General features: G+C 43.8%; 1 protein-coding gene across 2 annotated transcripts in view; it reads right to left on the reverse strand.

The window, feature by feature from the left end:
• HERPUD1 (homocysteine inducible ER protein with ubiquitin like domain 1) overlaps nt 1-16,376 on the reverse strand; it is a 140,190-nt gene that overhangs the window by 48,069 nt on the left and 75,745 nt on the right. For both annotated transcript variants that reach the window (XM_033943137.1, XM_033943136.1), the window contains one exon: nt 6,773-6,891. In XM_033943137.1, the coding sequence (XP_033799028.1) occupies nt 6,773-6,891 (119 nt within the window). The remainder of the gene's footprint in view (nt 1-6,772; nt 6,892-16,376) is intronic.

The raw sequence follows: 16,376 nt of genomic DNA on the forward strand, positions 1-16,376 counted from the left end.
AAGACCAAGTATAATAATGGGTGATTTTAATTCCCCCAATATTGACTGGTTAAATAATATATCGGGGAGTGCTAGGGAGGTAAAATTTCTAGATGTCATAAATGACTGCTTCTTGGAACAACTGGTCCAGGAACTGACAAGAGGGGGAGCTATTTTAGATTTGGTCCTTAGTGGAACGAAAGGCACAGTACAAGAGTTAACTGTTGTGTCTGCTGGAAAACAGTGATCATAATGTGATCAAATTTGAGCTGATACCGGGAGTGATGTCGCAAAAGAAATCTACTGTAGAGGCATTTAATTTTCAAAAGGGTAACTGATAAAATGAGGAAAATGGTTAAAAAGAAGCTAAAAATATCAGTTAAAGATTAAGACTGTAAACCAGGCGTGGATGTTATTTAAATATACTATCGTGGAAGCCCAGACCAGATGTATTCCACATATCAGCAAAGGTGGAAAGAAGAGGAAACAAGAGCTGGAGTGGTTAAAAGGTAAAGTGAAAGAGGCTATTAAGAGCCAAAAAACATAGTTTAACAAATGTAAAAAGGATCTGAATGAAGAAAATAAGAAGAAACATAAGCAATGGCAAGTTAGATGCAAAGCATTGATAAAGTCAGCTAAGAAAGAATATGAAAAGAAACATGCAAAAGAGGCAAAAACTCATAACAATATTTTAAGGTATATCAGAAGCAGAAAACTTGTGAGGGAATCCATGGAACTGTTGGATGATCAAGGAACAAAAAGGGCGCTTAGAGAGGATAAGGCCATAGTGGAGAGACTGAATGAATTCTTTGCTTCGGTCTTTGCAGAATAAGATGTAAATCTATCTGAATCAGAAATGGTTTTCAAGGATGATGTGGAGAAACAAAGAAATCTCAGTGAATCTGGAAGATGTACCAAGCCAAATTGACAACGCAAAATATCAACCCAATTAAAAAAAAAAAAAATTAAAAAAAATTAAACCTCCCTCCCTCTCCCGACAAATGCCCCTTCCCCTCTCCCTCTCTGAACAAAAAAACCCGACACGAGGGTCCCACTCCCAACCAACATGCAACTCACCCCCCCAGCCCACCGCCGACTGGCACACCGCACCCCCCTGACCGGACAGGCCCACCCCTGGTCAGGCCTGGCCTGACTCGACACCTCCCCTGTTCCTAACAGCTGGGAGCAGGAGGAAACGCAAAGTCCTCCTGCTCCTTTGCCTCCTCCTGTTTCCCTGATGACGCACTGCGAATGTGGGCCTTAGGCCCCGCTCCGATGCATCATGTGATGAACAGGGAGGAGTCTAAGGCCCTGATTGGCTCAGGCGCCTCAGGCTCCTCCCTTGGGGACTTCCTTAGGCTAATCTTGTGGCAAGCTGTTTGTTATATTTAAAAGTTTGAATAAAAAGAGTAAAAAAAAAATTGCATATGGATTGTGAAAAATTGCAGGCAAACCTTAGGAAAGTAGAAGGCTAGGGGTCCAAGTGGCAGATGAAATTTAATGTGGACAAATGCAAAGTAATGCACATTGGGAAGAATAACCCAAATCACAGGATCTGGGTGTCATCGTAGACAATATGATGAAACCTTTTGCCCAATATGTGGCGGCAGCCAAAAAAAGTTTGCTAGGAATAATTTTAAAAAATGATGGTTAACAAGACTAAGAATGTTATAATGCCCTTGTGTCACTCCATGGTGCGACCTCATCTGGAGTATTGTATTCAATTCTGGTCTCCTTATCTCAAGATATAGTGGCGCTAGAAAAGGTTCAAAGAAGAGCGACCAAGATGATATAGGGTATGGAACTTCTCTCGTATGAGGAAAGACTAAAAAGGTTAGGGCTCTTCAGCTTGAAAAAGAGATGGCTTGAGGGGAGTTATGATTAAAGTCTACAAAATCCTGAGTGGAGTAGAACGGGTACAAATGGATTGATTTTTCACTCCATCAAAAATTACAAAGACTAGAGGACACTTGAACATAAGAACATAAGAAATGCCTCTGCTGGGTCAGACCCGAGGTCCATCGTGCCCAGCAGTCCGCTCACGCGGCGGCCCAACAGGTCCAGGACCTGTGCAGTAATCTTCTATCTATACCCCTCTATCCCCATTTCCAGTAGGAATTTGTCCAATCCTTTCTTGAACCCCAGTACCGTACTCTGCCTTATAACGTCCTCTGGAAGCGCATTCCAGGTGTCCACCACACGTTGGGTAAAGAAGAACTTCCTAGCATTTGTTTTGAATCTGTCCCCTTTCAACTTTTCCGAATGCCCTCTTGTTCTCTTATTTTTCGAAAGTTCGAAGAATCTGTCCCTCTCTACTCTCTCTATGCCCTTCATGATCTTGTAAGTCTCTATCATATCCCCTCTAAGTCTCCTCTTCTCCAGGGAAAAGAGACCCAGCTTCTCCAATCTCTCAGAATATGACAGGTTTTCCATACCTATTATCAGACGTGTTGCTCTCCTTTGAACCCTCTCGACTAACGCCATATCCTTCTTAAGATACGGCGACCAATATTGGATGCAGTACTCCAAATGCGGGCGCACCATCGCCCGATACAACGGCAGGATAACTTCTTTTGTTCTGGCTGTAATACCCTTTTTGATTATACCAAGCATTCTATTCGCTCTCTTAGCGGCCGCTGCACACTATGCCGACGGCTTCATTGTCATGTCCACCATTACCCCCAAGTCCCTTTCCTGGGTACTCTTATTCAATAACATCCCTCCCATTGTATAGTTGTACCTCGAAGTTACAGGGAAATAATTTTAAAACCAATAGGAGGAAATTTTTTTTCACCGAGAGAATAGTTAAGCTCTGGAACGCATTGTGGTATGAGTGGATAGCATAGCTGGTTTTAAAAAAATGTTTGGACAATTTCCTGGAGTAAAAGTCTATAGTCTAGTATTGAGAAAGACATGGGGGAAGTCACTGCTTGCCCTGGATCGGTAGCATGGAATATTGCTACTCTTTGGGTTTTTGCCAGGTACTAGTGACCTGGATTGGCCACTGTGAGAATGGGCTACTGGGCTTAATGGACCATTGGTCTGACCCAGTAAGGCTATTCTTATGTTCTTATGGCTACAAACCCTCCTCAGCACATTAAAACTTTGGTGCCAAGTGACAGATATCATGAAATTAGCCATGTCGGCCCCCTTGCTAGAGACCTGTTCGGGCTTTCCCCTGCCACCAGAGACCTTCCATCTAATATAACTTGCAGTTTTGCTAAACCGGAAGTTACATCAGAAGCAAGGACTCCGGTGGCAGAAGAAAAGCTGAGCGGACTTCTGTGTGCAGATCGGTGGCAGCAAGGTAATTTTCAATTGGTTGGCTGGCTCTCTCCTTCCCAGCCAAGCAAAAGCGGCGATAGCAAATGCAATTCATTACCCTGTCGCTACTCTTCCCTCCATTCAGGCACCCAAGTGGAAACAGGAAGTTTTCACTGAGGGCGGGCTGCAGTGGAGAGAAAACACAAGGAGTGGCAGCAGGATTGGAGAAACAACAAACCCCAATGGTACTCCACAGAAATCTCGCACCTCGTCAAGGAGAAGAAAAAAAGCATTTATTTCCTACAAACGAACGGAGACTGGGGAAGTTAAACTAGAACATAGGGCGAGGTCTGCAGCGGTCAAAACAGCAGTCAGGGAGGCCAAACTTAGAGTGGAAGAGACTCTGGCAAAGAACATGAAGAAAGGGGACAAATCCTTCTTCAGGTATATTAGTGATAGAAAAAAGAATACAGACAGGATAGTACGCCTTAGAAAACCAGATGGGAACTGCACAGAATCAAATTCCGATAAAGCAGAACTACTGAATGAATACTTCTGCTCGGTCTTCACCTGCGAGGCACCGGGGCACGGTCCGCAGTTGCAGGCAAGGCTTAGTGTGGAAGACCCGTTTCAGAATTTCGAGTTCACACCTGGCGACGTCTACTACGAACTGGCAAGACTCAAGGTGAACAAAGCCATGGGACCGGACAATCTACACCCCAGGGTGCTCAGTGAGCTGCGTGATGTCCTGGCAGAACCGCTATCATGACTCTTCAATCTCTCCCTAAGTTCGGGGAGAGTCCCCATAGACTGGAAAACAGCTAACGTTGTTCCACTGCACAAAAAGGGTTGTAGGGCAGAGGCTGCAAACTACAGACCGGTGAGTCTCACATCAATAGTATGCAAACTCATGGAAACACTAATCAAATTAGACGCAATCTTGGATGAGGAGAATCTATGGTATCCCAGTCAACACAGGTTCACCAAGGGTAGGTCCTGCCAATCCAATCTCATCAGCTTCTTTGACTGGGTAACAAAACAGCTAGACTTGGGAGAATCCGTGGACGTCGTATACCTAGACTTCAGCAAAGCTTTCGATAGTGTCCCGCATCGCAGGCTGTTGAGCAAGATGAAATCAATGGGGCTGGGAGAAACACGAACTACATGGGTCAATGACTGGCTGAGTGGCAGACTTCAGAGGGTGGTAGTTAATGGTACCCTCTCTAAAACATTGGAGGTGACCAGTGGAGTGCCGCAGGGCTCAGTCTTGGGCCCGCTCCTTTTCAACATATTCATAGGGGACCTAACTCAGGGGCTTCAAGATAAGATAACGTTATTCGCTGATGACGCCAAACTATGCAATATACTATAGGCAATTCACCCGATAGTATGACACAGGACCTACATTTGTTGGAGCTTTGGTCCTCGACCTGGCAGCTGGGCTTCAATGCTAAGAAATGCAAGATCATGCACCTCGGCAGCAGAAATCCATGCAGAACTTACACCTTGAATGGTGAGACCTTAGCTAGAACTTCAACAGAACAAGATTTGGGAGTGATCATCAGCGCAGACATGAAAACTGCTGATCATGTGGAGAAGGCTTCATCTAAGGCAAGACAGTTGTTAGGTTGCATCCGCAGGAGTTTCGTCAGCCGGAAGCCTGAAGTCATAATGCCATTATACAGAACCATGGTGAGACCTCATTTGGAATACTGTGTGCAATTCTGGAGGCCACACTACCGAAAAGATGTGCTGAGAGTAGAGTCGGTGCAACGGATGGCCAACAGGATGGTCTCGGGGTTCAAGGATCTATCGTACGAGGAAAGGCTGAAAAATTTGCAGCTGTACTCACTCAAGGAACGTAGGGAGAGAGGAGACATGATCGAGACGTTTAAGTATATTACTGGCCGTATCAAGATGGAAGAAGAGATTCTCTTTCTCAAAGGACCCACAGCCACAAGAGGACATCCGCTCAAACTCAGGGGCGGGAAATTTCATGGCGACACCAGGAAATATTTCTTCACTGAGAGTGGTTGATTCTTGGAACGAGCTCCCAGTGCAGATGATTGAGGCAAACAGCGTGCAAGAATTTAAGAGCAAATGGGATGCCCATGTGGGATCCCTTAGAGCAGGGGTGTCCAATGTCGGTCCTCGAGGGCCGCAGTCCAGTTGGGTTTTCAGGATTTCCCCAATGAATATACATGAGGTCTATTTGCATGCACTGCTTTCATTGTATGCTAATAGATCTCATGCATATTCATTGGGGAAATCCTGAAAACCCGACTGGATTGCGGCCCTCGAGGACCGACATTGGACACCCCTGCCTTAGAGGATTAAGCTAAGGGAACCTGTCACCAGGAGTGGGATCCCTAGGATAGTAGACTTGGGGGTGGGTCAGCAGAGTGGGCAGACCTGATGGGCTATGGCCCTTATCTGCCGTCATCTTCTATGTTTCTATGAGTTCCTAGAGAGATCATGCAAAACTTCAATAAATATTTGTTGAGAGCACAGAGATCCAGAATTGGGCGGTGATCCCTGGCTTGGAGTAGAACCCTCAGCTCCTCTCCTGAGGAAAAATTTGTTCTATTTCACTGAGCTAGAGGATTGAGATCTCATGGTGGAGTGTCTTCTAGGAGCTTAATGGACTGGGAAGGTCAAGTAGATGCAATATGGAAAAAATGATGCTCCTTGCATGGGGACGGACTGGAAAGCACCCGAAGGCCCAAAAAATCCTGAAGTAGGAAAAAAAAATGAATTTTTGATTATATTCGTATGAAAAGAACTGAACCGCCTCCCCCCCCCCCCCATGACAAAAACTGAAGAAACAGGAAAGCACAAAAGAGTACCAAGTTTGATGCACTTAAGCTACAACATAGCTTCTCAGCTCTGCAGAAAGCTAAGAACTGCAGGTCCTGTGAGCTGTCAGGTGGGAAGGCACCAGCATGCACATATGGTACAGGTGGTCTTTAAAGTGACAGTAAACACTTACTGTCCATGCTGGGTTTTGTGGATGACACCACCCAGATGTGAAAATATGATACCTGCTTTCTATGGAGAATTTAGTGTAAAATACAATTTTAAATTCCACCAATCCTGAACTTAAAATTTGGCTTGCCAACCTGATTATAGGTTACCATAAGCCGACTAAATGTTGGCTCATCCGCCCTTCTCAACTACTAATACATTACACTAAGTCAGGGACTGAAAGTACTGCAACATTCACCTTAAAAGTAAAAAAAAAAAAGTAATGCTATTAAGTTAGACCAAGATCACCTGAATAAGAATTTGCATCTAAATAGCACTCAGATGCCCAAATTTGGTGCAAGACATCTTACTTTAGTTCCTATACTAGAGCATATGGGGGAAAAAAAGAGGGGAAGAGGACTTAAATCATAGTATGGGGAGTAAAAAGCTTAAGGTATGGTGGAAGATGAGAGCAAAAAGAGTAAATTATACAAAAGCAATAACTTTCCTAACTTCTAAATACTTTTTATAGGCACAATCAACAAGTGATACAAGACCTATTTACCTAGAATGAGTTCCCTGAAGATTCTGTAGTAGCACTCTTTGCCGCACATCACTTGGATGATTTACAGACTCTTGAATGCTTCCTGAATTATCTGTGAGTAGCTGCTTGGCTTCTGAAATCTAAGCATAAAATGCAGAATAAGTTCACAAGGAGTTTCTACAGATTCAACAGCATCTAAAGTTTAAGGGGTTTATCATAAATGAGCAAATCTAAATGTGAGCATGTGTGCACAGCAAGAAAGATTAGACTCTTACCTCGATAATCATTTCCTATAGACAAGAGTAGAGATCCTGACCACGAGTTTTCTAGCAGAAGCTGCCAATTCTATACAGTTCCACATCCCAGAGGGCTATGCTACAGCCCCTCAGTTTATCCCAAAGCAATGGAGGTAAACACCATACAAAGGAGGGGCATGGGGTACTCCCTACATATTAGTTAACTGTTCTGCTCTGTAACATACACAGACCACATGAAACATTTAAAAGCAAAACTAGGTGGCACATTAGCCACTTGAGTACAACCTACACTAACAGTTAAGGAGTTTCATACCAACTCTGGATAGGCTCAGACTTCAGAATTCTCAGCATTCCGTGACCCTGCTTAAAAGGGGAATTCAAACAGCAGTTAAATACTGTCTGAGGCAGATAGTGCTGTCCATCACAGTACTCTTCAAAAATAGGAAGCAGGTGACAGTAACATCTGATGGGCAGGCTTCAGGATCTGCTCCCATTTATAGGAAATAAGGTTATCGAGGTAAGAACCTAATCTTTCTTTTCAATGAAACGGAGGCAGAGATCCTGAACTACTGGTATGTACCCAAGCAGTCCCTAGAGTCTAGGGTGGGACAGATTAAGCTTTTGCCAGCACTGAGGACTCAAAAGCTGTGTCCAGGTGGACCACTACAACCATGTAAAATACTTTGTGAAAGTATGGAGAGTGGCCCATGTCACCGCCCTACAAATCCTCAGGCTGCACAGCCCAGGACTCCGCCCAAGAAGCTGCCATTCTTAGCAGTGTGCGCTTTTTAACATCAGGGATTGGTTTCTACTCCTGATGTATGCTGAAGATATCGCTGTATGAATCCATCTTGAAATGGAAGCTGGCCTTTCATGCTGGATGAGATTCGTTAAGACAAACAAATGATTGGACAGTTAAAATTGTCATTTCGAAGTATCTGAGATGAACTCAGACATCTAGTAATTGCAAAATCTTAGCTTCTTTTCTGGAACCTGTCTGACTGAACGCATGCAACTGGACCTCTTGATTACGTGCAAGGCTGAAAATATTTTGCTGAAAATATTTTTCGCAAAAAGGAAGTAAGCAACCATCCACATCAAGACTCCAGCCTCTGAGAACTGGAGAAACAGCTCTCTACAGGACAAAGCTTGCTGCTCTGAAACTCCTGCCACCAAAAAGACAATTTTTACTGTAAAAATCCATAAAGCACAGTTACTTACCTAACAGATGTTATCCAAGGACAGCAGGCAGATATCACATGTGGGTGATGTCATCCATCCCCGATGCGGACAGCTGCAAAAGAATTTCTGCTTGAAGAACTTTAAGAAAGTTTGCGACTGACCGCACCGTTCATGAACGAATGCCTTCCCGTCTGATGCAGGGTGCGCTTCACCTCAGTTTAGATAGCCAGCTAAGAAGCCAACCAAAGGAGTTGGGTGGGTTGTGAGAATATCTGCCTGCTGTCCCTGGATAACACCTGTTATAGTACATTACTGTGCTTTATCCCAGGACAAGCAGGCAGCATATTCTAATAAGCTAATCAGAATGTGATGGTGGGAGTGTTGGCCTTGTAGAAAATCAAATCTGAAATACTGAGAGGTCAAAGGGCCCATCCCATCTGGAGAAAAGTTCCAGACAATAATGAAAGGTGAAAGATATGAACCGAGGAGAAAACAGCAGCTTCATCTATTCTGTCAATCGACAGAAAAAAATACTGAAGCTGCCAACTCAAATCTTTGAAGAGCTATGACTTGACTCTATTTGCAGCCCAGGCTGAAAATAACAAAACAGATACATGCAGCCAACTTGTTGGATATTAATCCCCTGTTTGCAGTCTATAGTATGAAGAGTCGATTCTCCTAGATGAGAATAAGACTTGAAAAAATACTGGTAGCACAAACGATTGATTGGAATAAAAATCAGAGATAATCTATGAGAAGTTTGGATTTAGTGACAACTATTGATAAGTACTTTGCAAGAGTGCGAAGCACAATGTTATTGTGGAAGGAACGCTGTAAAAAGGGAATCCACTACTTATGGTTCAAGTCCATTCACTCGTCTGGCAGAAGTGCAAGATAGATGAGAAAGAACTTTTCAAGGAGGAAAACGGAAGGCTTTGATTCAAATGTAACTTCTGTGGACAGGAACCATATTGAGATCCCATACCACTGAGAGGTGGTTATACATTGAAAAAACCTTTCATAAATCTAGGAATAAAGGATGAGTGGAAATGAGATTTACCATCCACTAGCCCAGTGGTTCCCAACCCTGTCCTGGAGGAACACCAGGCCAATTGGGTTTTCAGGCTAGCCCTAATGAATATGCATGAAGCAAATTTGCATGCCTATCACTTCCATCATATGCAAATCTCTCTCATGCATATTCATTAGGGCTAGCCTGGAAACCCGACTGGCCTGGTGTTCCTCCAGGACAGGGTTGGGAATCACTGCACTAGCCAATGAAAGACAGATTCTGGTCTAAAACTCAATTCTGTTGGAATCTGTCTTAGTAGTAATACTACTAACAAATGAAGGAGAGAAGTCAGAATCGGAGAAAAACAGAGATGACTTCAAACCCTAATGAGGAATAAGATACCTAGCAGAAAAGGTGTCCATTGTTGCTCGGAACATTGCAAAATGGCTCAGGTTCTGGAAGCTGTTAATAGGATAGGAAACAGAGTGGGGGTAAATGGACAATAGTCAGACTGGAAAAGCATCACGAGTGGAGTGCCGCAGGGTTCGGTGCTCTTTGACATATTTATAAACGACCTGGAAATTGGTATGACGAGCGAAGTGATTAAATTTGCAGACGATACAAAGTTATTCAGAGTAGTGAAGACGCAGAAGGACTGCGAAGACCTGCAACGTGACAAACACGTTTGAGAAATGGGCCGCGACATGGCAAATGAGGTTTAATGTGGATAAGTGTAAAGTGATGTTCATCGGTAACAAAAATCTTATACACAAGTACAGGATGTCTGGTGCAGTACTTGGAGAGACCCCCCCAGGAAAGAGACTTGGGAGTACTGGTCGACAAGTTGATGAAGCCATCTGCGCAATTTGTGGTGGCAGCGAAAAGGGCGAACAGAATGCTAGGAATGATTAATAAGGGGATCCGAAACAGATTGGAGAAGGTTATCATACCGCTGTTATCGGGCCATGAACCTGGATTAATGCACCCAGCACTGGTCGCCGTACTTGAAGTACTACTCAAAAGGGTCCAGAGAAGAGCGACCAAAATGGTTAAGGGGCTGGAGGAGTTGACATACAGTGAGAGATTAGAGAAACAGCCTCTTCTCCCTTGAAAAGAGGAGACAAAGGGGACATGATCGAAACATTCAAGATAATGAAGGGAATAGACTTAGTAGATGGACAGGTTGTTCACCTTCTCCAAGGTAGAGAGAACGAGAGGGCACTCTCTAAAGTTAAAAGGGGATAGATTCTTCTTCACCCAGAGAATGGTAGAAAACGGAAACGCTCTTCCGGAGGCTGTTATAGGGGAAAACACCCTCCAGGGATTCAAGACAAAGTTAGACAAGTTCCTGCTAAACTAGAACGTATACAGGTGAGGGTAGACTCGGTTAGGGCACTGGTCTTTGACCTAAGGGCCGCCGCGGGAGCAGATTGCTGGGCACGATGGACCACTGGTCTGACCCAGCAGCGGCAATTCTTATATTCTTAATATCAATGTACTAGGATGAGAGAAATGCGGAACAGCTGAATTCAGCCCGAGAAATACCAAACTGTCAGGAGCTAAAACTGAAGATTGGAATGTAGACCAAACCTTGACTCTGCCTAAGAATAGATGGAAAATTTGGCAGAGGTATTAACATTAAGTTGAAAAAGAAGGAAAAATCAAGGTCTTCTGAGCCACCGAGGAACTACCTGAATCATGGTGGTAATCTCCCGCTTGAGCTGGACAAGTGTCTGAAAAGAAGAGGAAGACTGAACACATCTGAAATTTGTTCATCCAGTTTCGGAGAACAACGTCCACTTCTAGGAAATGAGGCATATATAGCATGGAGTAAAACCAGAGTAGCTGATCATTGAAGAGAGACGCCAGGAAATCTACTTGCGGAGTCTCCCATATAGAGAAGATAGATGGAGAGTTGCTTAAATCAAAGTCCATTCATAAAGTTGAAAAAGTGCTTCTGAGCAAGTTCATCAGAAAAAATTACTCCCTTTGAATGTAAACAACCTAAGAAAAGTGTTGAGGAAGTGTCTAATTCCAAATCTCTCAAGGCTTTTGTCTGGGATATGCTGCGAGAGAATGCATATCACCTGCTAACATTGTGAGGGCAGGGCCCATTAAGGTATCCTTGGATGAAACCATATAAAGGGAGTCATGTGGACTGTGAAGGCTACGTGCTCTATGCTGCGAGTAGAAAAAATAGGGCAAGAAAATGGCCAAATGGAAGTAGTGTGTTCCGATATTGTTGAGTAAGGAACACAGAGTTAAAAACAGTGACAGAGCTCTGATGAAATAGAGCTTCCGAGACGGATGAAGTTGAAATTTTTGAAAAAACTAATTTCAAGTGCGAAGAAAAGAATATCGAAAGTCTGTTGTGTCACCGAGAACACACTCCGAGACATAAAATACTGAATAAGCCAGTTGATCAGAGAAAACTGAAAAGACCAGTGACCTCTAGGTTGCTGCCACCAAACCAGGTAACTTGGGTTAATGTTCTGAAAGAGGATACCAAACTGGTAGGGAAAAGAGGAATATATACAGGGAAATCCGACCATACTATTGATCTGAACCCCTGGGCCGTGAAAGATGGAAATAAGTGTCTAACCATCAAACCACCAGAACTTCCCGTGAAAAGCTATCTAGATAAAAAATAGAAGATAAGCAATCAGTGTAATCCAAGAAGGATAGAAAATTGCCAGAGAAAATGCAAAATCTCTTTGAAAAGAAAATTGTTAAGAGCCCGTAAAAATAAGAGTGGTCCAACCATCTCTTCAGTGAAGACAATAAGGTTGTTGATACCCTGAAAAGGGAAGGCAAAACAGAGTCAAAAGGCAAAGGTAAATATTTCTCACAAAAGAATGTTCAATATGCAGAGTTCAGGAGGAAAAATATAAATTTCCTGAGATCGAGAGAGTACAAAACAGTCAATCAGGGGGAGGAAGTGACGTCATCACAAAGCATGGCTGCTTAATTTTCGAGCTCCAGAGGGGCTCGATATTGCCAATTCAATAAAATCTTTCTACAGCGCTGAGAGAACGGGGTCGGGGGTGCAGCATCAGTGCGATTGCATGGCAAGCAGGAAAAAGTTAGCGAAATTCCAGTTTCCGGGGGCGGTGAACGTAAAAACGAGATCACAAGCTTCTGAGTCCCCGACGGCTCCGGCCAAGATGGCGCAGCAACCTGGGCCTAAGCATGTCAGCTCATTGGTAGCAGACACAGATCCAGGAGCCCAGCATTTGGAAGGGAACTTGGAGAAGTGGTTCCGCGAATTGAAGGAGGAAATGGTGGGTCTACGAGCGGATGTACGGGTGGCCCTGGCTGAAATATGATCTGAGGTGAGCGAACTGGGCACCCGGGTGTCGGCGAATGAGGGCCGTTTGACGCACGTGGAGACCACCGTGCAGATACAATCCACCGAGTTGCATGAGGCTGTGTCCCAGCTAGAGGCCTTGAGGAATCAAGTAGAGGACTTAGAAAATTGTTCTCGGTGCCTTAATTTACATTTCAAAGGCTTTCCGGATACGGAGCATTACAAAGAGGCCCGGACAGTGATAAAGGATTTTTGCACCACCCTGCTCCAGGAAGAGGATCGGGAGGACATGAGTGTAATTGTGATACAACGTGCTCATCGGAGTCTAGGCCCCGTTCGGGGCACGGGCAACAGAGATATCATAGCCTGCTTCGGGGACTTTCCGATCAAGGAGCGGATCCTTCAGGCGGCCAGACGTCACCCTAATTTTATCTGACAAGGAGTAGCGGTAGGGGTGTACCAAGATCTGGCATCTGCGACCCTTCAAAAGAGACGTGCTTTTAAAGAAGTGACTCAACTCAATGCGGGCCGAGGGATACCGGTACCGCTGGCTTTTCCCGTTTGGTTTGTTACTCACTGTAAATGGGAAACATCGCCGGGTGGATTCCTTGGCTGATGCCTGGCTGTCTCTGAAAGACCTGGGATGCCGGATGCCTAGGGACTGTCGTGATCAGAGTCCTGCAGGGGATCCTGATAATTCTACACTAAGGGATAACAGTACATCAACAGAAATCCCTCAGCCCTCAACATCAGGCACCTGAACTGTTCTACTTTTCCTGCCATTGACTTTTCCTGTTGGTTTTATCTCACTGTTGGTTACTGAGGAGTTCCCTTTAGCTATCTCTTAGTTATTTCCATGATTATAATTATGAGAGCTCCTCCCTGATTAGAAGGGTTGGTTATTTCGAGCTCAACATGGGCAGAACTCGGACCACTATTTGCTTTTAAATGGTGTGCTGGTTTTATTTACATTGCTTTTTCATACTGCTTTTTATAAGTTTAAAGATCAGTATATTTGGAACTTTGTTATGTGATGGTAGGGGGTGGATGGGTGGAGTTGAAGAATGAGTGAGTGGTATGAATGAGGAGCTGCAGATCACTGTTAGGGAGAGATCCCTGGTTTGCTATATTTCTACTTAGCTGGGGCGAAAACTTAAGGAAAATGTGCATTTTTGTATATTGAGAAATCTTCATAGTTGATGTCTGATTTACTGATGTCTCAGTTGACTGATGTATGTTCTATGTTGTATTTTCTGGAAAATTTCTCTTATAAAAATTTAAATATTAAAAAAAAAAAAACCAGTCAATCAGAGGGAAGAAAAGGACGTAAGCTCCTGTTGTCCAACTGAAAAAATTAATAATTTATTTTTATATACCGCCATACCCAAAAGTTCTAGGTGGTTCACAACAATTAAGCATAATACAAACAATGCAAATCATTTGAGATTCAGCAAATTATATGCATACAATATAGGGAGAAATAAATACAATATAAAAAAAAAAAAAAAAGATACAAGCAATTTTAAAATGGAATAAAAAAATGTTAAAATAATAAAATACATTAAGAACCCAATCTGTTGAATAATTGAGTTTTTATCTGTTTTCAAAAATCAAGATAAGAGGAGGCTTCTAACAGTACTGGCAAGCCATAAATTCAGTTTGGCTGCCTGAAAAGAAAAGGTTCTTTCAAGGAACCTTTTGTAACGACATAATTTTATTGAGGGATATGCAAACAAGTGTATTCTTCGAGAGCTCGTTAGTGTAACTCAATGTAAAATGAGCGATAAGATAACTCAGTAGCTGTCAAATATTGTTTTGTAGCAAATGCATGAGAACTTAAACAAAACTCTGGATTCCAATGGCCGCCAGTGGAGCTTTTGATAAAAAGGGGGTAACATGTTCCCATTTTTTTAGGCCCAAAATAAGGCGGACAGCTGTATTCTGAACCACCCTCAATTTTCTGGATAAAGTACAGTTACTTACCGTAACAGTTGTTATCCAGGGACAGCAGGCAGATATTCAACAGGTGGGTGATGTCATCCATGGAGCCCCGCAGCGGACAGCCTCACAAGCAGACTTGCTTGAAGATCTTTTAAGAGCTTATGAGTGCTGCATCACGCATGTGCGAGTGCCTTCCCGCCCGAGTTAGGGCGCACTTCTCCTCAGCGGGTCCTCAGTTCAGATAGCTAGCTAAGAAGCCAACCAGGGGAGGTGGGTGGGTTGTGAGAATATCTGCCTGCTGTCCCTGGATAACAACTGTTACTGTAAGTAACTGTACTTTATCCCAGGACAGCCAGCATATTCTCAAAAGGTGGGTGACCTCCAAACTAACCAGAATGGGATGGTGGGAGTGTTGGCAATTTAGGAAAACAAATGTTGTAAAACTGACTGGCCAAAATGGTCGTCCCTTCTGGAGAAGGTCCTCGGTTCATACATTCACCTCATTATTGTCTGGATACCAAGTGGCAGCCTTGCAGATTTCCTCAATACGATTTGATCAGAGGAAAGCTACAGATGCTGCCATTGCTCGAACTCTGTGGCCCGTGACTCGACCCTGCAAAGGAAAACCAGCCTGAGCATAGCAGAAAGAGATGCAAGCAGCCATCTAGTTGGATATGGTTCACTTTGAGACAGGACGCCCCAACTTATTCGGATCAAAGGAGAGGAAAAGTTAAGGAGCAGTTCTGCGAGGTTTAGTGCATTGCAAGTAGAAAACCAAAGCACGTTTACAGTCCAGAGTATGAAGTGCTATTTCCCCAGGATGAGAATGAGGCTTGGGGAAAAACACTGGAAGAATAGACTGATTAATATGAAATTCTGAAACAACTTTAGGTAAGAATTTTGGATGAGTACAGAGGACCACCTTGTCATGATGGAAAACTGAAGGGTGGATCTGCAACTAAAGCTTGTAACTCACTGACTCTTTGAGTAGATGTGAGGACGATGAGAAACACCACTTTCCAAGTGAAATACTTCAGATGAGTCTTATCAATTGGTTCAAAAGGAGGCTTCATCAATTGAGCTAGGACGATGTTGAAATCCCAAACCATTAGCAGCGGTTTGAGCGGTGGATGGATATTGAAGTCCTTTCATAAACCTGGAAACCAAGATGAGTAGAGAGGGGTTTCCCTTCAGTAGGTTGATGGAAAGTAGCAATGGCACTGAGATGGACTAATAGATGTAGATTTGAGGCCAGAATGAGATAAGTGCAGTAGATAATCCAAGACTGTAGACAGGGATGTAGACATTGGTTGCAAATGACGAGTGGTACACCAAGTAGAAAATCTAGTCCATTTCTGGTTGTAACACTGCCTAGTGGAGGGTTTCCTGGAAGCCTCTAAAATGTCCTGTACAGATTGAGAAAATTGTAGAGAGGCAGTCAGGTGAAGAAGAGCCATGCTGTTAAGTGAAGAGACTTCAGATTGGGATGAAGGATAGACCCTCGACTGTGTAAGCAGAGAGGGAAATACTGGTAGAAGTAGAGGCTCCCTGGTGCTGAGCTGAAGTAGAAGGGAATACCAAGATTGTCTGGGCAACCGAGGAGCTATCAGAATCATGGTGCCTGTCCCTCTTGAGTTTGACAAGAGTCCTGAGAATCAGAGGAAATGGAGGGAAGGTGTAGAGAAACTGATTCGTCCAATCCAGAAGGAAAGCATCGGTCTTGAGGCGCAGAGAAGAGTATATCCTGGAGCAAAAGCGAGGCAACTTGTGGTTTTGGGGGGACGCAAAGAGGTCTATCTGAGGAGTCCCATATTGAGCAAAAACTTGATGCAGAGTGGAGGAATTGAGTGTCCATTCGTGAGGTTGGAGAAGACAACTCAATTTGTCCGCCAGACAGTTCTGCTGACACTGAATGTAGACAGCTTT

This window comes from Geotrypetes seraphini, chromosome 4 (assembly GCF_902459505.1).
Source record: "Geotrypetes seraphini chromosome 4, aGeoSer1.1, whole genome shotgun sequence".
Classification (NCBI taxonomy): domain Eukaryota; kingdom Metazoa; phylum Chordata; class Amphibia; order Gymnophiona; family Dermophiidae; genus Geotrypetes; species Geotrypetes seraphini.